Source organism: Eriocheir sinensis, chromosome 1 (assembly GCF_024679095.1).
Source record: "Eriocheir sinensis breed Jianghai 21 chromosome 1, ASM2467909v1, whole genome shotgun sequence".
Lineage (NCBI taxonomy): Eukaryota > Metazoa > Arthropoda > Malacostraca > Decapoda > Varunidae > Eriocheir > Eriocheir sinensis.
Window position 1 is genome coordinate 3241905 of NC_066509.1, and position 22291 is coordinate 3264195.

A 22291-nucleotide genomic window follows, 5' to 3' on the forward strand; every position below is an offset into this window, starting at 1 on the left:
CAGGGAAAAAAAAAAACAGCACCCTTGACGTTACTCAGGGATAGCACTCCACTTCCCTCCTTGGCTCTCCACCTAACATGAGTAGACCTTTTAATCTCTCCCTCTCTCTCCCTCTTCCTTCTCCTTTAGCTCTCAGACTAATAGAGTGGACCTTTACCTCTCCCCTCCCTGTCTCTTTTAATCTCTCCCTCTCTCTTTTCCCCTGTGAGTGCCTTGCAACCAACCACCTTACAAAGAGCTCAACTTAATCTTCCTTCTCCTTTAGCTCTCAGACTAATAGAGTGGACCTTTACCTCTCCCCTCCCTGTCTCTTTTAATCTCTCCCTCTCTCTTTTCCCCTGTGAGTGCCTTGCAACCAACCACCTTATAAAGAGCTCAACTTAATCTTCCTTCTCCTTTAGCTCTCAGACTAATATGAGTGGACTTTTACATCTCCTCTCCCTGTCTCTTTCCTCATGAGTACATTGCAACCATTCATAGGAGGCGAAAACATGACCATCGCTCTCTTTGTTGTGCTTTGCTTTGTGTGTGTGTGTTTGGTTTGTGTGTGTGTGTGTGTGTGTTGGTGGCCTCGGTATTTTATTCTTGCGTGTTTTGTTACTATTTTGTTGACATTCCGTATTTAATTTTCAGTACTTGAGACCTGAAAATATTAAGTCTTGGGGGGAGAGAGAAAGAGGGAATGAATATCACTCCCTCCAATAACTTGTGTGTTCTTTATTTAATATTTCCCGACTGTCTCTCGCCTACTTTCTCCAGATGGTATATGATATTGTCCTGTCATGTGCAAATTCATTAATTCATCATATTCTTCAAGGAATGACCACAGTTTATTCATCATCATTCACTCATCCATAATTTTTCCCAGAGCAGTACTAATCCTCATTCCTCCACAAGCTCCAGGTTCAGTAAAGTATTCCATCTCTGTGAATTCCTTTTGGTATGTCTGCTGAGAAACGGGGAGAAAAAAAAATCCACTCCGGTGTTATAGAAATGAAGGTTTTTATTGTGAGAAACTTCTGTTGGGATCTTGTTTCTCTCTCGGCTCCAGCGTCACCATAATACTTGTCGTTTGGGTGAGGGTCTTGTGGTGTTAGATTCGTGAGCTGAACTCCAAACCCAGAGGTCAGGGATGTGATTCCTTGGCAAAATAGGCACAGTTCAGGCATGTCTCTAAGCTGTAGTGCCAATTAAGACCCAGACGCAAGGAGAATGCAAGCCTGGCGTTCCTGAGCTTTGCATGTTTCAAGCCCAACTATAGTGAAACCAAATTGATGAGTCCGTTGTGGGGTTGGCTTCCGTAGGTTATTTCCTCCCCTCTGCTTTGCCACACAGTCCCAGCACCTATCTCTTCCTCTCGTATGTTAGCTATTGGTAGCATATGAGAGGAAAAAATAGGTGTTGGGACTGTGTGGCAAAGCGGAGGGGAGGAAAGGACCTGCGGAAGTCAATGTCACAACGGACTCGACAATTTTGGTTCACTATACCTCATGTTGCTGTTCTAATACAGTCTTAATCCTCCTCCATCTAAGTAAACCTTGTCTGTTTCTCTCATAGTCTGTGTTTGTCTTTCACTTGCATACTTTTACTTCAGGCCTCTGTGTCGTCCCTTGCGCCCCTTGGCTGTACTTGAGGTCGTTCCCATACACCAGGGTTGCCAAATTATCGTACACACCGTATTCCATTTTCATAGTTTCTGACTGATATGTATAGCAAAAACAAACAAACAAACCAATAAATAACAGTTTTAACGCTAACTTTAATATTCTTTTGTTATTTGTGTAGGTACGAGAGTTTGAGGCTTAAAAATGATAAATACAATGTGGTGAATATGATGATCTGGCAACGCTGCCATACACGCAACATTGATCCTGATTCACCACGATCAGCTCTTCGTAGCCTGTTCTCCATTGTGTTCTGTGTTTGGGAGGCTGTAGTGGTGGGTTGGTAATATGCATTAGGCTTCAGGAACAGACAGCAGTTTGTATAATCCTTTGTTTAATAATATATAAAAAAAAGGAGGGCACTGGAAAGGAGAGTACTCAGGAGTGTGTAAGTGGCCCTCAGAGGCTAAGGGCGGACTGCTGGGCGTGTGACAAGGCAGTGGAGGGAGCAGCGTAGCGTCACATACATTGCCAGTAAACACAATTTGAAATAATAACTATACTAGAACAAGATTTTGGGATGAGTAGTAGAGCATCACCATGAGTTGTAATGGTAGAGACAAAGAATGTTTTTATGGTAAAGGAAACAGCTCGGGGGCACCAAGCAGAGAAAAAACATTGAAATTTGCCACAGCATTTTGAGGGACATATAATTATCATTCAAACAAATTTTAAGTGTTCATAATATACATGGATTAAATATCTAGGTGAAGGAAATCCTAATACAGAGAGACAGAAAATTGTGCTTGTCAGTACATGGTTGAATAGTGTTTTAAAAATGTTCATTACCGGGTCCTTGGTGGCCTGCCACATTGCACTGTTGTAATGCTGGTGTAAAAATACCCAAGGACACAGTACCTCATTTTATATTTATATATTCCTAATCAATCTTGTTAAACAAAAGAAATATTATGAGAGGAAGTTAGAGATATCATCATTGAATGATAATTAGTCCAGTGAGGTTCAGTTTGGGTGATACAGTTTTCAGTCAATAGAGATAGGCTGTCTTAGGCCATACCTGTAAACCCTTGATCCAACAGACTTACAATAAAAAGAGCATTGTCTGATTGGGCATTCAAAAAACACTGGGAATAGCTGTGCTGTGGCATGGTGAGAAAGGTTAAGTTCACTCTAGCAGACATCAGAGGGGGAAAGTATATTAGAATTTAGAGCTTGCTAGACTTGATTTATCATTACAATGCAGTATTCAACAAAAGGAAACCAATTAAAGTTGGAGTATGGAGAGAAAGATTATTTGGACAGAGGCCACTGGCAAGGTGGATAGATAGGATTTAGTTATACATGGAGGGGAGGAGGGGGTGAGTGTTGCAGAGAATGGAGTGTATAAGCTGAGAACTGGAGACCTGGTGTGGCCGCCGCTTGATGGGGGATACCTGGAGGGAACGTGGCATCGAAGCTACAGATAAAAATTTGGCAGGATGTGGCAGAATTATATTGGGTGTAGTGACAAACACAGCGTATATGAAAGTATTGCTTAGTGTTGCTGACCCATCCACTAAACCATTAGGGGAGAGGTGGGCTTGGGAGGAGATACGCACTTGCCTGGAGAGAGGGTTCATAGGGTAGGAGTTATGTGTGAGACGTGCAAGGAGAGAGAGTCTTAACGAGTCAAATTTTACACCTAATTACAAAGTGAAACGAGTGCACTAATTGTTTTAAAAATCTGAAAAAAAAGTTTTGGCCATTCATTCCTGAAAATTTTGTTCCACTGTTGTTAAGTGGTTGCTTGTAATAACCTGTGAAGTCAAGGGTTTACAATAAGTTTCACAAATATAAGTAGCATGGAAAAGAAATGTGTGACTGATGTGCTCTCCATGCTCAGGGTATTAAAATACTTTGTTTTGCACCTTTTAAGCACTGGGTCGCCGGAAGGGTAAGAAAGCTCCAATCCAATCAAGGCCAAAAGCTCTACTGCAGCCAGTGCCAATTGCTGCCGACCAGTCTAATAGCCCAGCCTCTCATGCCACAGTCAAGGCTGCCAAGCGTTCCCAAGTCAAGTCAGCCAAGAAGCATCCCACCAAGCCAGGCAAAGAAAACGTGGCTAAGTCAGGGCAAAAAGTCCCAGATGCCTCGCCTAAAAGTGATCAGGTTCGGTCTGAAACAAAAGGTCTGGTCCATCGGGGTATAGAGGCAGAAAAGAAAAAGATAGCCAATGACAGCCCACCAGTCCAACCCATTGTGCAGCCTCCCTGTCCTACTCCTCCTCCCCCTCCTGTGAAGCCAGCCATCCCGGTGGTGAGGGGGACGGGCACCACCACCACCACAGCCAAGGCTCAGGGGACAGGGAAGCCGGCGCAGAAGAAAATACATGACTTTTTCAAGCCCATTATCCGTAGTCCCCATCCTGGCACCCCCCCAGCTAGTGCCCCCATTGGCTCTGCTGGTGCCTCCGCAAAGGTGGAGGTGCTGGTGCCAGAGGGGGGGAAATAACTCTTAGTGTTGCCCTGCCACAGCCTGGTGCTAACTGTGGCAGGGCCTTCACCTCTCACCATCATCTTCATGCTCACCACTGTGCCTGTGTTCCTGGGGTGGCGGGAGCACAGGGAAAGCCAACACCTCTCCTTTGCTGCTGTCAAAGAGCTGTGAGGTGGAATACCATGACATTTCATTCAAGTAAATTCTTATAAAAATATTCCTTAGAAATAATGCCTCACTCACCCTGCTCTACTTCTTGCAAAACGAAGCCATTATAGGGAAAACCTGGTATCTAGTTTTTTCTCACCATCCATTATGAAGCTGAAGCCAAGGTGAATGAAATCAAGCTCACAAATTACTGGAGGACATATTCTCCTCTCATTAGCAGCAGCTTGAAGAATAGCAGGAAGAAACTGGAGTTGTCTGTTTACCCGCGGTGGTTTCAGTTTCCAATTCTGCTCGGCTATATTTTCATTGTAAAGTATTTGAATTATGTCAAGGCATCATGGTACTCACAAATCACTGGAGGACGTATTTTACTCTCCTTAGCAGCAGCTTGAAGAATGGCAGGAAGAAACTGGAGTTGTCTGTTTACCTGCAGTGGTTTCAGTTTCCAATACTTCTCAGCTATATTTTCATTGTTAAGTATTTGAATTATGTCAAGGCATCATGGTACTCACAAATCACTGGAGGACGTATTTTACTCTCCTTAGCAGCAGCTTGAAGAATGGCAGGAAGAAACTGGAGTTGTCTGTTTACCCGCGGTGGTTTCAGTTTCCAATTCTGCTCGGCTATATTTTCATTGTAAAGTATTTGAATTATGTCAAGGCATCGTGGTACTCTGCCTCATAGCTCTTAGAGAAGCCAAGGTTAGCTATTGCCTTTCCTTCTGCCCTGCCCAGAGGAACCAACGCTGCCCTCCACCCAAAGTCAGCTGTGAAATACCCCTTCCCTTCCCTTTCCCCCCATTGTTACCATTTGTATCATCACCACCTTCACCATCATCATCATTGGCACTTTCATCACCCTTACTGCCATGGTTTATGCCGTGGCTGTTGCTGTCTTCTTCATTGCTTTGAAGGCCATCCTTGAAAAAAAAAATAACAGGTAATTTCATATTTGTTTTCTTTTCATTTAATTCTGTTCTTTTATCTGATATTTGGTTTGTTCATTTATTTATTTGTTTGCTGGAGTGAAACCAAATTGCCGAGATCGTTTTTGCTGTGGCTGTTTCAGGTCCTTTCCTCGCCAGTGTCCCAACACCTACCTTTTCCTCTCATATGTCAGCTAGAGGTCGGGGGCTTCGTGATGCAGTGGTTAGCACACTTGGCTCACAACCGAGAGAACCCGGGTTCGATTCCCGGGCGGAGTGGAAAAAATTTGGGCAGCTTTTCCGATGCCCTACGCCCTTGCCCACCCAGCAGTGAATGGGTGCCAGGTATTAATCGGGGGTTGTGTCCCGTCTCCTGGGATTTGTTCCCTTTCCTATAATTCCTTCCCCTTCTGTCTCTCTCCGGCATATGACCACAGATGTTGCGCCAACTAAACAAAACTTTCCAAACTTTTTTCAGCTATAGGTAACATGGGAAGAAAAAATAGGTGTTGGGGCTTTGGTTGGTATTATAAAACACTTTCGCTCCTCACATCAGCTATTTCTAAAGGTCAAAGAGGGAATGAATCGGGTTCTAATGAGTGTTTCCTTAGGTTCATGTTACAGAGGAAGGGTCACACTACCACCAGGGACATAAAACTACCCCTGGATATGCCCCATTTTCTTAGGTTCATGGTACAGAGGAAGGGTCACACTACCACCAGGGACATAAAACTCTCCCTGGATATGCCCCAAACTCCTACGAAAGCCTTGTCAAATATGTGTGCTTGGGCGCCAAAATATTTTCTAACATGACCCCGTGTGGCAGAGCAGCGGGGAGGAAGGGACCCACAGGAGCCAACACAAAAACGATCTCATCAATCTGGTGTTACTACAGTTTATTTTTGCATTACATAAATACTTGTGTGTATGGGGCAGCCAGGAGACCAAACCATTGCTCAGTTAAGATTTTAGGTGTGTTTGTATGTAGTGGTTCAGCCAGGGAGGGTGAGGTTATTTGGTCCCAGTTAAAGACCTCCACAGGGAACCACAATCTCTGAAGAATTAAAAGTTGTGAGTGTCCGGACAGAAAAAGCATTGTGTTGCAAATTTTTACTTTTAGACACCACCATTTCTTTGCAACATTGCTTATTCTTCTCTTTTTTCTTTATTCTTATCTTTAGTTTATTTATTTATTTATTTAATTATTTTTTTATCCTCATCCTGGCATATAATCTTGCTAGGCTTAGTGGCACAGTCAGCCAGGGACATCATGGGGAGTAAGATGTCACAGTGGTGCTCGAGTGAAAATAGGTGAAGGTGTCCGTCTCCATACCCATCGGTTTAGTAAGATATCCCGTGAAGAAAAAGGAAAACGAAATGACCTGCTCTCATTCATTAATAGATATTGTAATGGCTTTCTTGTTTCCAGGACTTAACCCTCTAATCCTGCAGGAGTTTTTATGTCTAATGAGTAGCTTTACGTCAAGCTGCCTATATGTACCAACCATTATGACTGAAAACCCCTCACCGCATCATGTAATCACTTGTTCCATATTTGATGCCAGTGAACACAGTAATCAGGTGTGTTATTTTTGTTTACTCAACAGTCGATGGCAACAGACGCTCACGACGCAGGGGAGATCGCCATGACCGGGACCGTCCTCTGCCGCCCCTGCTGGCGAGGGTTGGCGGCAACATTGAGGTGAGTCGCGTCTGGCATCACCCTTCTTGCCATCTCCATTCGTCCGTGAATCTTGACCAGGAATGACAAGCAACTATTCTGGTTGTAAAACACGGACAAGAGTATAAAAGAGACTTAGGAGCCACGGCAAAGCAGCGCCCTGGCATAAAGGCACTCTTGTACAATGGAATTAAGTTAGAGATTGAGGATGAGTTAGCATTTACAGTTCCACAAGTTATATTAGTAAGGGATAAAAAATTAAAGAAAAATTAGCATTTACAGTTCCATGAGTTGCATTAGTAAAGGATAAAAGGTGAAGAACAGTTAGCAGTTACCCTTCCACAAGTTGAATTAGTGAAGGAAGGAAGATGAAGATAGGTTAGCATTTTCCACAAGTAGGTAGCATTTCTCTTTGGATTCTTTTTGGGAGCAGTGAGTAGCGGGCTTTTTTTTTGTTGATGTTTGCTTTTTGTGTGCCCTTGAACTGTCTCCTTTGCTGTAAAAAAAAAAAAAAAAATAGTATGGAATGAAAGAGAATGAAGGTAAGTTAGCACAAGTTGTATCAGTAGGGGATGAGATTGAAAATAAGCTACCATTTTCACTTCCACATGTAGCATTGGCAAGGGACATACTGACGGGGGTTGAGCGGAGTAAGTTAGTATTTTCACCTCCGCAAGTAGTGTTAGTAAGGACGTACTGACAGTCATTTAATAAGATAAGTTTGTATTTTAATTTCCACAAGTATCATCAGGGAAGAATGCAGCGACAGTGATTTAGTAAGATAAGTTAGTTTTTTTTTTACCTCCACAAGCAGAGTTAGTAAGGGATGTACTGACTCGTGATTTGGCACTTTCCAGGTACTTGGTTTTAACGCGCGCCAGCGGAAGTCATTCCTCAACGCTGTCATGCGGTACGGTATGCCACCTCAGGAAGCCTTCAACTCTCAGTGGTAAGTTTGAAGCGTTGGAGGATGAGCCCCAGTCACCATTATATCCCTTTCCCCTGACGAGTGCTGTAGATAAGTGTAGGGATGCCATGCTCTCAGCCCTGTTTTTCCCCTGCCACTTATTTACCACCCTATTTATTTACACTGGGAGCATAAACAGAGAGGGAGAGATCATTTAAATACATCAGGTTCTATCAAGTTAGTTCGCTGTAATGGACATTGCAAGAACCACATTTTAAACAGTTTCAGGTATATTAATGTTTAGGGTTCTGTAGCGTGTATGGACGTGTGTTGTATCATATGGACTCGCTTCTCCAGGTTGGTGCGTGACCTTCGAGGGAAGAGCGAGAAGTGTTTCCGAGCGTACACATCCCTGTTCATGCGGCACCTGTGTGAGCCGGGCAACGACAACGCCGAAACATTTGCCGACGGTGTTCCTCGCGAAGGGCTGAGCCGCCAGCATGTGCTCACCAGGATCGGCGTCATGTCGTTGATCCGAAAGAAGGTAAAGTCAAACTAAAGATATTGGGGACAGTTGTGTAAAATTATCAAATGGTCTGATTAACATGTAAAGTCAGACTAAAGTTATCAGGGACAGTTGTGTAAAATTGTCTACCAAAAGGTCTGATTAACACCTCCTTTGTATTGTATATTTCACAGATTTCACACACACACATATTGGGGTTAGAATCTTTCCTTTTCAAGAGTGATCTTCGGGGTGATGAAGTTACTTTCCTTGTAAATTATTATCCTCGAGGCATCACTTGGCTGTTAATTTTTTATGCATTTTACTTATTTATTTATTTATTTACTTATTTATCTATAGTGCCAGTAGGCTTTTCTTTGGGGGCCTGGATGGTAGTTGCCTAGCCCATCATGGTGCAGGCAATTGTTTTATAATGGCGCCATCTTTTCTTATTTATCTTATTTTTTACAGGTATCAGAATTCGAGACCATAAACGGCCACTACTCCATGCCAGAAGCCATCCACAAGCCGGTGGAGCCTATAGTGGGAGACAAGAGCAACGGAACCTCAGCCTCTGGTTAGTGTTTACATTAGAGCAAGCCGAGTCACTGTGTTAAATACTAGAAACCTTTCCCTAATGTTGATGTTCTGGCCACACCATCCTGGCATATTACATTTCCCCCTGCCACCTTGTCTTCTTTTCACGCTATCTTGATATACTCTTCCTTCCTCCTATTATCCTTATTAGTTAGGGAGTTAGAAAGATAGATATACACACAAAACCCTAACCTAACTTAACCTTCTGATGTACCCGCTGACAGGTTATAGAAAATGCAGAAACAAGTAAATTGGGAGAGATTGATGGATAGATATACACACAAAACCCTAACCTAACTTAACCTTCTGATATACCCACTTACAGGTTATAGAAAACGCGGAAACAAGTAAATTGGGAGAGAGATTGATGGATAGATATACACACAAAGCCCTAACCTAACTTAACCTTCTGACATACCCACTTACAGGTTATAGAAAATGCAGAAACAAGTAAATTGGGAGAGAGATTGATGGATAGATACACACACAAAGCCCTAACTTAACCTTCTGACATACCCACTTACAGGTTATAGAAAATGCAGAAACAAGTAAATTGGGAGAGAGATTGATGGATAGATACACACACAAAGCCCTAACCTAACTTAACCTTCTGATGTACCCGATTACAGGTTATAAAAAACGCAGGAGAGAGATTGATGGATAGATATACACACAAAGTCCTAACCTAACTTAACCTTCTGATATACCCACTTACAGGTTATAGAAAACATGGAAACAAGTGAACTGGGAGAGAGATTGATGGACAGTTAGTTAATTAGATAGTTAGGTCACTTTTTCCTCTATCTCCAGCCTATTGAAGTGTTAGTATCATAGGGAATCATAAATTTAGTCTATCCTATTATCCTTATTCTCAAAACCCCTTCCACCACCACTGCCAACCCCTCCTTGTCCTACTCTCGAAACCCCATTCTTGATCTATCCTCTGCTCCCTTCCTTTTCTGTTATCCTTATCCTCTTTCTAAAAGCTCCACCATCACCTCCTCGTCCTCTTCCTTCTCACTCCACAATCGTAGTCTTGATCTCCTCCACTCCTCGTTTTCTTTACAATGAAGCCTCTTTGCAGGCACTCCAGCAACCAGTGTCACACCCTCTCCGGCACCGTCAGTCAAGGGAGAGGTGGAGGAGAAGGAGGAAGACAAGAAAGAAGAAAAGGAGAAAACGGAGGAGAAAGAAAAGGAAGAAATCAAAGAAGAAGAGCCAGAAAAGCAGGAGGCAAAGGAAACCGAGGAGAAGAAGGAAGAGGTAGCGACAGAAGTGAAGGTGAGTGGTTTTGGCGGCCGTATTTATTTTTACAGTAAAGGAAGCAGCTCAAGGGCAAAAAAAAGTAATGATGAGAAAAAAAGGCCCGCTAATCACTGTTGTGGTTCTTATTAAATATCGAAATGTTACCGAGTTCCTGTAAAATTAGTTGTCGGTCTTCTACTGAAAGGCGTAAAACCAGGTGTGCCATTGATGCTACTTTGCTGTTTCTGTTTTATTATGCACCTTTAACTTTCTACAAACATACATGCAGTCCAATTTAATAGTTCAACACCATATGACCACAATAGTTGCGACACCATGACTTAATACCTTCATAAATCAATCAGTCTTAACTTTTATAAACGTACATGGAGCCCAAATTCAACAGTTCGGCGCCATATGACCACAATAGTTGCGACACCATGACTCAATACCTTCATAAATCAATCAGTCTTAACTTTTATAAACATACATGCAGTCCAAATTCAGCAGTTCGGTGCCATATGACCACAGTAGTTGCGACACCATGACTAAATGCCTTCTTAACCCTTAGACAGCGGCGGACCCATATATCCAAAATTCAGTTAGTCAGCTTTGTATGGCTGAAATATAACAACACTTCCAGATTGCGGTAGAATCTATATATATACGATAGTTAAAACATCTATTATGCAGCGTAACTATATTCGTGCTGCGGTCATAAGGTCGGCAGTGACTATATTTAGATGATTCATTTTGGGGGTGGTGTAGGCAATCTTTAAATACTACTGCTGTCTAAGGGTTAAATCAATCAATCTAAGCGTCCAGTCTCACTTGGTTCTTGTCTTTGGCTTGTCAGAAGGAGAAAGACAAAGAGGAAGAAGTAGTGGCTGTTGAAAAGGAAGACGAGACCGAAGAGAAAAAGCCTGCGGAAGAAGCCGAGAAGACCGAGAAGGCTGAGGAAGTTGTCAAAGAGGAGCAGGAGGCGGAGGCAGAAGAGAAGGAGGAGGAGAAGGCAGAGAAGAAGGAAGAGAAGCCGGCGACTGACGGGGACGAGATCAAAGAAATCACTCCTGAAACACAAGAGAAAGCGGAGGGTGAAAAGGTGAGGATTCTTAGATGTTAGGGCATTCAAATGAGGGACAAAAGTATATAAAAAAAAGGATGATGCAAGGAGTGAAGTATGTAGACAGAAGATGGACATACATCTTTATTTTCTTTTGATATTCCTTTATTTTTTCTGTTTTAAAATTATCTAGACTAAAACTTTTACATTTCTTGGTTAACGAAACACGATTATCCATATTATCCAGACTGAAGAAAAGAAAGAGAAAACAGAGAAGAAGGAAGAAGAGAAGGAAACAACCGTGAAGACCGAGGATGAGAAGAAGGAGGAGGAGACCAAAGAGAAGGAAGGGGAGAAGGACAGTGAGAAGAAGGACGAGAACAAAAAGAAGGAGATTGAGCCGATTTCAAAGAGAAAGTTCATGTTCAATATTGCCGACGGAGGCTTCACCGAGCTTCACACGCTGTGGCAGAACGAAGAGAAGGCTGCTGTGCCCGGCCGGGAATGCGAGATCTGGCACCGCAGGTATGTCGAAAGCAAAAGGGAACCCAGACAGTTGTTGGGACCTTTTGCTAGTTTTTCTTTAAGTGTATGTTTTGCCATCCTTTTTAGATGTTGTGCACCGCTGAAAATTTATATGACCACCTTTCATGTTTCTATTGATCTATTTGTGTATGAGATATATAAGCTGGTATACCATTCTCTGATGTTGACTCAACGTTTTATATTTATTGCTTTATGGCAGCTTTACATTTGTTAGGTAAGCAATTGAGACGTTGGTTAAGGTTTACTTCATGCACCCTTCCCTGTCTTGTTTCCTATTCAACCAGCTGCTCCCCTGTCATCTTGTGTCTTATTCTAACCTTCAAACCTCCCGGAAAACTATAGAAACGAAAGTAGAAACCAAAGCAAGTGTGAAAATAGATATAAAATGTGGAAATGAGAGATAGAAGGGTACATAAAGTAAATCTTGACCCAGACTATTTTTTCCATCATTTCCTCATTTATTTATTATTTTTTTGTATTGCATAAGCCAGTAATACCTTTGTTGGATAAGCAATGAGATCCTTTGATGCAGGCACGACTACTGGCTGCTGGCGGGCATCGTGACGCACGGGTACGGCCGCTGGCAGGACATCCAGAACGACATGCGCTTCGCCATCATCAACGAGCCCTTCAAGATGGACGTGGGCAAAGGCAACTTCCTGGAAATCAAAAACAAGTTCCTGGCGCGAAGATTTAAAGTGAGTTGTGATGTGCCTCATTGTTAACTTTACATTTTGTTTTTTTATTTGTTTTATTGTCAATATTTGCATTATTGATACTTTTTGTGTGTGCATGTGTGTCTGTGTGTGTGTGTGTGTGTGTGTGGAGGGGGAGGAGGTTGCATGGAAGTTATGGTTTCGCTTGCTTATGAAACCTTTGAAATTCCTCTGAAAATTCCAAGTAAAGGAAATTGGCCATGACTTTCAAGAGTTTCCCTTTTGAATACTTATTGTCAACAGTGAGTATTCATTTTGGTTTATCATATTTATCAACCCTTTCAAGTCAAGTGGTTTGTGAATTGTAAGACCCGATAGATGTGGACAGTTACGGTGCACAGGGCAGCTTGAACTCTACCAACTTCTTTTCCTTTTACTGCAGTTGCTGGAGCAGGCGCTAGTGATTGAGGAGCAGCTGCGACGCGCGACGTTCCTCAACCTGCAGCAGGACCCACACCACCCCGCCTGCGCCCTCAATGCTCGCTTTGCTGAGGTGGAGTGCTTGGCTGAATCTCACCAGCACCTCAGCAAAGAGTCATTGGCTGGCAACAAACCTGCCAATGCTGTGCTCAATAAGGTATAGTTTTAATTTACTTTGTCTTTGATCACGGTTGTTTTCTCCACCATGTCTTTTCTGTTCCCTTTTGAAACATTGTTAAGTAAAGCTATGGACTCTGTTAACATGGTCAGTATGCATAGTTGGATGGAGATGTACTATGTATTGCTTATAAGGTTGTGTATAATCTTCAAGCACATGCAAATAAATGTAAAAGCTGTTTGAGTGATGAACACCTGTGGTTCTGGCTGTTACTTGTGTTCAGAATGAAGTGCCTGTTTAATTCCCTATGAGAAACAGCTGTGTCAAGGTGTGTCTTCCCTCCCTCAGGTGCTCAACCAGCTGGAGGAGCTGCTGTCGGACATGAAGTCAGATGTGACACGGCTGCCAGCCTCCCTCGCTCGCATCCCACCGGTTGCCCAGAGGCTGCAGATGTCCGAGAGATCCATCCTGTCCCGTCTGGCCTCCGGGGCGGGTAATTTGGACAAAAACAATCAAGGTGCAGGTGAGGAGTAATTTGGTACTTGGAAGAATACCTTTCCCCTTCTTTTTAGTTATTTTCCAAGCTCACTACAGATTTAGTTTATTTCCCGTTTTAATTTTACTGTAACCAGGTATTAAGTTTTACATCCAAAAGAAAATCTCGGTAGTAAATGTACTTTATAACAATATGTTAATAATTGTGTATTGTTTGTGTTTTCTCCCAACAGGTCCCGAGACGACTCCCTTCCCAGTGGGCTACTCCCCTGCCGGTCAGCTGCCAAATCTGGGCAACACCACCTTTGCCAACTTCAGACCTCAGTACTCCCTTCCCGGCGCTGCTACAACCCCAGGTGCTGTGCAGGCTGCCTTCCCAGGTATCCCTCCCATGGCTGCCAACCCTGCCTCCAAGTAGAACCATGCTGATGCTGCTGATGCTACTCCTGCTGCTACTGCCGCTCTGCGTGGCCCAGTGTGACACTAACCCGGCTCGGTGAGTGTGGCTGTCCCGGCGGTCAGGAGTACCTGCTGTTCTCATGCAGAGCCAAGCCTGTGTATGCTACTCAATCCATTGGCTACAACTTGCTTTTCTGGGCTATATCTCTTCTTTCATAATACATGATGGTAAAATTAAAATAAAGAATTATATAGAGTAGTAGATTATAAATACTCCAAATTTTGGTGACTAAAAATTTTGAATAAGCTCCTGACTGCCAATAAACTAAGCTGCCCAATAACCTCTGAACAAGGAATGTGGTTTTGTTAGTTGTGTTGCATGACCGACCACTCCCCGGGGTGCTTGGTGACTGAGGCCCCACCTTGACAAGTTTTATTGTATGGCATGGCTGTTTATCATTCATACATTTTCACTTGTTCACACACTAAACATGCTTCTGAGCATAGTCTTAAAATTCATGTTTTTAAGTATATTATCAAATATCTGTAGTCAAAATTGATAGACGATGTGCCTTGCTAACCAAAAACTAGTATGTGTTCATAAGGTTATTTTTTCTAAACAACCTGAATGATTAATTGGTTTTACTTCAGTTATCCTAATACTTGAGTGAATACTACTACTTTCAAATGAATTGTGTGGGGGCCCTCAGCCCTAAATGAAAAGCCATGTCCAAGGTGGCCTGAAAAATGGAAGCAAATTGGGAAATATTACTGCCCAAGTGCACAGGGTGTCTGGTACAAGGAACTTGAAATGCATAGCAAGTCATCTACAATTGACTGAAGGGTTAGAATACATTCAGAAGCTGCTTAATCTTGATACTGCACCATGTACCACTCTGTGCAGCCACTCACTGTACCGTCGCCTCCTCCAAGCCTGCAGCCACCACTGCTTGGGGAAGGAACTTTTCTCTGTGCACTTACCAGCTTCTCACCCAGCCTGCTTATTTGCTTCATTTTGCCTGGGAGGGATTGTTTGTGTCTTCAATATATATATATATATATATATATATATATATATATATATATATATATATATATGTATATGTTTATATATATATATATATATATATATATAAACATATACATATAAATACACATTCAGATTTTAAAATTCAAATATGTGACATAACTAATGAAACTCTACTAGTTTTCCTGTCAAAGTCTGGTGCTGCCCCAAGAATGGTGACAAGGTAAGTCCCAAGGCTTGGCCTCACATTGTTGACTCCTCTCCAGGTGGGACAAACATGCCTGGGAGTTTGGCAAACCTGAGTGCCAGTCTGCACATGCTGACGGCCTCCAACCCCCTGATGGAGCAGCAGCCGCCCACCTCCCACTCCGGCACGATCTCTGCCGCCACACGAGCGTCTCTTCTTCTTCACCAGCAGCAGCAGCAGCAGCATCTTCAGCAGCAGTCACCAGACACCAAAAACTTAATATATTTGGACTAAGGACTGAAATTCAGTTAATTCCATGTTCACAACGGTTCCCCCAGCAAACCGAACTTTAGTCATTCCGTGCTGACGAGAAACTTCTGAGTTGTCGTAATGCCATCAATGTTTAAAGCACTTTTAGTAGATCTCACGTACATCTTAGAGCAGCAGATTTTTATTGTGCTTTGAGATGTCTATGGTTATGGTAAGATTTTTATGTAATGTGGATTAAATGGTAATAAATATACCAAACCACTTGTGTTTGAAAGTTTGGGTCCAGACAAAACTCCGTGGTCCTGCATGGCTTCCGTCCTCACCATCATTAGTCTTAGAAATGTTCACTTCTTAACGTTGTCCCTCTGTGATGTAGGAAATATATTCCTTTTCATTATCATTAGAAATTGAATAATAAGGGTGATAAAGTATTTGTAAAAAAAAACTTCAGTATTTATAAATTTTCTCAGTAGTGAAACGGGAGAAATCCCGGAGAATGGAGCAAAATTTATGAATCTTAGAAGGAATGACGATGGGATGGCTTGTTTGTGAAGGGAGGTGAGACTGAAATGTGGAATAAGTATTTTAAGGAGATAAACAAACTAAGGACTTAAGGGGTAAGAACTGCAGTAATGGGACTTGACTTGAAAAAAAATCTATATATAAGTTGTCCTACACGTGTTTCAGAATAATTCCCTGCATGAAACCCCAAAAATACCATGCCTGTTAAAGCTCTGGGTGGGCTCTGGAGACAAATATGAACAGCATTTGGGTAATTCTCCATTCCTATATTTTTATTTCCAGAATAGTTTTTTTAACATTAATGATTAAGTACATCCATATCTGCAGTTTCATAAATGTATGTCATAAAAATTTGGTAAAATTTCTTTCAAAAATTATGAATAATTAGTTGCACTATAAAACATATCACAATGTTATCTTTTAAGGCATCTGAATGACCAAAAACCTAATTCAAATTACTCTATACAGATTCATACACTAAATGAAATCAAATGAACATCACAGACTTTTCTATTTTCTAACTAAATTTACATGTTAAGCAATTTCTAAGTCCCAATTTTTTCCCCGTACCATCTCCTGGAAGGTATTTATCTCAACCCTTGTGATTTTCCACGTCTCCAGCTGCCCAATGTACATTAGGTTTGGGCAAGCGTCAATCAAGGCCAGGCAGGACTGCATGGTCAGGCTGGAGGGCACACCGTCTGTGGTTCTTAATGCACTCTGAACTTTGTACACAAACTTTTGGATGCCAGTTAATAAGGGAATAGCTTGCATTAGAGTTTGTTCGTCAAGCTGGGAGTCACCGTCTTCATCTGTTATCATGGAGAGGATGAAGGTGACGAGGGAAGGGCAGCCGCGCAGGAAGGCCAGCAGAGCACTTCCCTGCAGCACATTTTGCCCATGGAACTTAAGGGTGTGTAGTAAGGGGAAGGCAGGGCTTTGAGCAAGGGAATCATCCATTTGCAGAGAGAAAGACCTGAGGGTTAACTGTTCTAATCTGGGGGAAGTCTGACTCAGGGAAACAAGAATAGGCCACTCCTCTTGGTAACCAACATTTATGTCAAGTGACGTCAAGTTTTTCAGGTATTTACCATGAACTTCAAAATCATCTGTAAATATTGTAATGTCCTGAGCCTTTGAGAAGCTCTTCAAAACTTTTTCAGTAACCTCACTTGGAGCATAAATTCCTACTTCTCTGACTTGGGAAAATACTCTGGACAGGTATTCAGGATTTGGTTCCAATGCTGACTCCTCATACACAAAAGATGGCCAATTTAGCTTCCCATAAGCACCATGATGGAAATTCATCAGCTTGGGAGGCTCAGGAAACTGCTCAAAGATCTGCTCAAACTCCTCTGTGACATAGATCATCGGGGCACCAACGAAGTACTGCAGGTTAGGCATGTACGTCAACATCTCTATGGCATCGTTCGTGACATCCAGCGTCTCCACACCTTCAGGAAGAGCAAGAGCAACCAAGTCCTTGCAGCCGGGAATGAGCCTCACACGGCCATCGGGACACAGCATCGTGTCTCCATACAAGACCTCCACATTGGTGACCATAGGGGTGTTGTACTTGGGGTTTGCACAATCGGCTGAGCATCGCAGGATCAGCACTTCCAGGTTAGGACACAAGTAAGCGACCTTCCTGACAAAACTGTTGTACACAAAGTGAGGTAATTTGAGGTATTTCAGTGTTCTCAAGCCTGAAACGCCAATGTCCAACGCGAAGCCAAAGATGTCAAAGGAAGGGCATTTACACTCATCTCCATTGCGGTTCACAATCTCTCCACCCCAGCATAGCAACTTCCACCTCTTAACCAAGTGTGATATGGGAGACAGGTCCAAGGATGTCACACCTTTTGTCAACATACACTTCAAGCCTATACACAGCAAGAATGCCAATGAGCTCATAAAATCCAAATCATCCTCATAGATCCGAAGCTTTTCTCTTGGCCCCGGAAGCTCGACCTTGCTGGCGATGACATTGATCAGGAGCTCTAAGACTTCCTCCTTGAACCTTGGCGCTAAATGGGCTGACAGGTATTCTCTCACTTCCCTCGCCAGCCAGTGGGTCACGGCATCAATCACTCGGTACTGCAGAGGGATTGGGGAGATGGTACCACTCGGGCAACTTCCCTTCTCGCTTACGTCCTTATTGCCACTTGTTAATTGATGGATATATTTGTCTTCTCTCGCATTGCAGTCTTCAGTCAGTACCTCTTCTCCATCCCCACCAGTAGTGTTGTTCACTAAGCCATGCAACTTCAGCAGGGTGGCATTCCCGAGGCTCTCACTCTCAATGTAGTCTGTGTCGGTGTCGATCTGGAAGCCATCAGTGTGTTTGTACCATGACGAGAAAACAGTGAAGAGATGGTTTGCAATTTTAGAGCCACACAGTTTCTCCAGTCGCTCTACAGGCCTGAGTGGTGGCATTAGACTCGCCGACGTGACCAAACCACAAACACCTGCAACAAGGAAAGGAAAGGTTCTTATTACGACTATTTTCCGAGGCCACAAGGAAGATTATCTGGGTTTTCATGAGTGATTTTTCCCGATTATGTTGCAGAAATTACCAATAGGATCTCAAAACAGTTCATTAAAATCCGAGCAAGCAACTTCTAAAAGAGGCTTTCAAACAGGTGAACTGAGGGGACGATACATCCAAGAATATGGGCTTACGATGCTTAGGTGAATGTACAGTTTAGTTCTACCACCTCAAAATACCATATACACCTTCATAGTATGGTTAATGGCCAAAAATACATGCTCTCTTACCATAATATGAAGGCACACATGGTTAGAAACTAAGCAAATCTAACGTGATGAAACCTAACCCTTGCATCCCAGACCACAGCCTCTGCTCCGACTGTCTCCTACAAAATTGAAAATGCTGGTATGGTTATGTTAGGTTGGTTGTGTGGGTTTGTTTCTAACCATGTGGGCCTAAATATTATACTTACAGATACCTACAGAAGACTTCCTGGAACAGTCTTATGTCTGTGAGTCCAGATCTACATTAACAACTTGTGGCAGTGTGCAATGGTGGATTATTCGTGCCTTTCAATTCTTGATTAGCCCAAAGTTTGTCTAGTCTGGCCTCAAACTGAGTCACTGAGGTTGCTGCCACCGCCCACTCAGGCAGTTGATTCCAGTTGTTTACAACTCTACTTGGGAAAGCATACTTTCTTGCATCCAACCGTGATCTTGACTTGGTAAGTTTCAGTGAATTCCCCCTGCTGCTGCTTTCTTCTCCTATGGTTCAAGAGCATGTATTATTGTCATTTAGCCTTCAATCAATCAATTAGTGGGGGCATAATACAGCAGGGGGATGCACCACCTCAACCATGCAGGCCCCCTTCCTATCCCAAGTGCCTCATGGCCACGAACTCTGTGGGGTGTGGGCATCCCCTTACCCTCCTCCACTTGGGTTTGTGGACTATATGCTTAACCTGATTAATGTGTATATGCTATTTTCAAGTGGCAGGGTTAAACTACATATTTACCAACCAATATCAAAGACTGTAACTCCCACCTTAACAGCCCCCTGAACCAAGCCACACCTCAAGTCCACCCTGGCAAGATGTGCGGGAAAAGGATCATGAAAGTTCCTCAGGTACACATAGGTAAATCTTAATCTAGGACTCAATACATGATTAACATCGTCTTAGGGAAAATGCATGATTAGTAGAGTTTAGGGTAAATGAAGGCTAAATACAGGACTAAATACATGACTAACACGGAAACAGAAACACTAAGGAAGGAGGGAAGGAAAAAAAATGAAGGAAAAAACAATCTTCACAACACACCCACGAGGAAGAAAAAAAGCCCCCATTAGTAGAGTTTAGGGTAAATGAAGGCTAAATACAGGACTAAATGCATGACTAACACGGAAACAGAAACACTAAGGAAGGAGGGAAGGAAAAAAAATGAAGGAAATAAGAAATCTTCATAACACACCCACGAGGGAAGGAAAAAAAATATCTCACGGCCTTTCAAGAGACATTTTAACCCCCACACACTCCCAATAGCAGCCTGGCAGTTAATATACTCAGTGACCAATGGAGGTGGCGATGATATTACCAGTAAGAGAACAAATGGTGATATTACCTCCCTCCTGTGACAGACAAATGGTAAACAAACTTCCTTCCTCAATCCCCTGAAGACATCTTGCTGGGGGGAGTCACGTGTGGGATTGGAAATGCTAATAAAAAGCTAATATATTCCTTTTAACATCAAGAGTAGGGAGTATTTTAAGGTTTACAGAGAGAGAAGGTCATTTGAAGCTATTTTCTTTAAGCTAAACTGACTGAAGACATCTTGCTGGGGGGAGTCACGTGTGGGATTGGAAATGCTAATAAAAAGCTAATATATTCCTTTTAACATCAAGAGTAGGGAGTATTTTAAGGTTTACAGAGAGAGAAAGTCATTTGAAGCTATTTTCTTTAAGCTAATCTGACTGAAGACATCTTGCTGGGGGGAGTCACGTGTGGGATTGGAAATGCTAATAAAAAGCTAATATATTCCTTTTAAGATCAAGAGCAGGGAGTATTTTAAGGTTTACAGAGAGAGAAGGTCATTTGAAGCTATTTTCTTTAAGCTAATCTGACTGAAGACATCTTGCTGGGGGGAGTCACGTGTGGGATTGGAAATACTAATAAAAAGCTAATATATTCCTTTTAAGATCAAGAGTAGGGAGTATTTTAAGGTTTACAGAGAGAGAAGGTCATTTGAAGCTATTTTCTTTAAGCTAAACTGACTGAAGACATCTTGCTGGGGGGAGTCACGTGTGGGATTGGAAATGCTAATAAAAAGCTAATATATTCCTTTTAACATCAAGAGTAGGGAGTATTTTAAGGTTTACAGAGAGAGAAAGTCATTTGAAGCTATTTTCTTTAAGCTAATCTGACTGAAGACATCTTGCTGGGGGGAGTCACGTGTGGGATTGGAAATGCTAATAAAAAGCTAATATATTCCTTTTAAGATCAAGAGTAGGGAGTATTTTAAGGTTTACAGAGAGAGAAAGTCATTTGTTTCTTTAAGCTAATCTGACTGAAGACATCTTGCTGGGGGGAGTCACGTGTGGGATTGGAAATGCTAATAAAAAGCTAATATATTCCTTTTAAGATCAAGAGTAGGGAGTATTTTAAGGTTTACAGAGAGAGAAGGTCATTTGAAGCTATTTTATTTAAGCTAATCTGACTGAAGACATCTTGCTGGGGGGAGTCACGTGTGGGATTGGAAATGCTAATAAAAAGCTAATATATTCCTTTTAACATCAAGAGTTGGGAGTATTTTAAGGTTTACAGAGAGAGAAAGTCATTTGAAGCTATTTTCTTTAAGCTAAACTGACTGAAGACATCTTGGAAGCACGTGTGGGTTTGGAAATACAATAAAAAGCTAATATATTCCTTTTAACATCAGGAGTAGGAGATATTTTTAAGATTTCCTGAAACAAAAGGTCATTTAAAGCTATTTCTTCAAGCTAAACACTCTTTCTCTATCCCCTCCTGAAGACATTTTGCTGGGTAGAGTCGATCACGTGTTGGGTTGAAAATGCAATAAAAAGCTAATATATTCCTTTTAACATCAAGAGTAGGAGATATTTTTAAGACTTCCTGAAACAAAAGGTCATTTAAAGCTATTTCTTCAAGCTAAACACCCTTTTTCTATCCCCTCCTGAAGACATTTTGCTGGGTGGATCGAGTCACGTGTTGGGTTGAAAATGCAATAAAAAGCTAATATATTCCTTTTAACATCAGGAGTAGGGAGTATTTTAAGGTTTACAGAGAGAGAAGGTCATTTGAAGCTATTTTCTTTAAGCTAATCTGACTGAAGACATCTTGCTGGGGGGAGTCACGTGTGGGATTGGAAATGCTAATAAAAAGCTAATATATTCCTTTTAACATCAGGAGTAGGAGATATTTTTAAGATTTCCTGAAACAAAAGGTCATTCAAAGCTATTTCTTCAAGCTAAACACCCTTTTTCTATCCCCTCCTGAAGACATTTTTCTGGGTGGAGTCACGTGTTGGGTTGAAAATGTAATAGAAATTGAATATATTCCTTTTAACATCAATAATAGGAAGTATTTTACTGAAACAAAAGGTCGTTCAAAGCTATATAATGATCTGTGCCTTCCATGTATAGCGCTGAGGAAGAGGGAGAGTGAAGAGGAGAAAGGCTAAAGAAGAATTAAGAAGTAGAGGCAAAAGACTATTATAGAGAGGAAGAGGAAGACAGAGAAGAGGAAGACTAAAGCAGAAGAAGAAGGAGAGGAAGAGGGAGGAAGACTAAAGAAGAAGAAGAAGAAGAAGACAGCTATAGAGTAGAGGAGGAAGACTAAAGAAGAAGAAGAAGTAGAGACAGAGGATTGGAGAGGAAGAGGAAGACAGGAGGAAG

General features: G+C 42.1%; 2 protein-coding genes across 21 annotated transcripts in view; one reads left to right on the top strand and one right to left on the bottom strand.

The window, feature by feature from the left end:
- LOC127007599 (chromodomain-helicase-DNA-binding protein Mi-2 homolog) overlaps positions 1 to 15630 on the top strand; it is a 35335-nt gene extending 19705 nt beyond the window's left edge. For 10 of the 19 annotated variants that reach the window (XM_050879855.1, XM_050878778.1, XM_050879278.1 and 7 more), the window contains 12 exons: positions 6801 to 6895; positions 7732 to 7823; positions 8139 to 8325; positions 8758 to 8863; positions 9968 to 10164; positions 10985 to 11230; positions 11439 to 11716; positions 12270 to 12435; positions 12833 to 13030; positions 13340 to 13514; positions 13720 to 13866; positions 15179 to 15630. In XM_050879855.1, the coding sequence (XP_050735812.1) occupies positions 6801 to 6895; positions 7732 to 7823; positions 8139 to 8325; positions 8758 to 8863; positions 9968 to 10164; positions 10985 to 11230; positions 11439 to 11716; positions 12270 to 12435; positions 12833 to 13030; positions 13340 to 13514; positions 13720 to 13866; positions 15179 to 15393 (2102 nt within the window). In that variant the 3' untranslated portion in view covers positions 15394 to 15630. Of the gene's footprint in view, positions 1 to 6800; positions 6896 to 7731; positions 7824 to 8138; positions 8326 to 8757; positions 8864 to 9967; positions 10165 to 10984; positions 11231 to 11438; positions 11717 to 12269; positions 12436 to 12832; positions 13031 to 13339; positions 13515 to 13719; positions 13983 to 15178 lie in introns of all 19 variants that reach the window. The other 9 variants (XM_050878976.1, XM_050880045.1, XR_007760910.1 and 6 more) reach the window with 8 other exon arrangements.
- Positions 15631 to 16136: 506 nt separating this feature from the next.
- On the bottom strand, positions 16137 to 20143 carry LOC127008722 (uncharacterized). Of its 2 annotated transcripts, none has more exons than XM_050881109.1 (2): positions 20002 to 20143; positions 16137 to 18359 (listed from the first exon to the last, which is right to left on the bottom strand). In XM_050881109.1, exon 2 carries the CDS (start codon positions 18325 to 18327, stop codon positions 16426 to 16428), a length of 1902 nt encoding a protein of 633 aa, XP_050737066.1. In that variant the 5' UTR covers positions 18328 to 18359; positions 20002 to 20143; the 3' UTR covers positions 16137 to 16425. The 2 variants fall into 2 exon arrangements, with proteins under 2 accessions (XP_050737066.1, XP_050737132.1); XM_050881175.1 differs by having other exon boundaries at positions 19975 to 20047.
- Between the last annotated feature and the right edge of the window lie 2148 nt (positions 20144 to 22291).

What these genes read in the sequence shown, in the direction of transcription:
- LOC127008722 (XM_050881109.1), bottom strand. Translation starts at nt 18,327, where the DNA reads ATGCCACCACTCAGGCCTGTAGAGCGACTGGAGAAACTGTGTGGCTCT.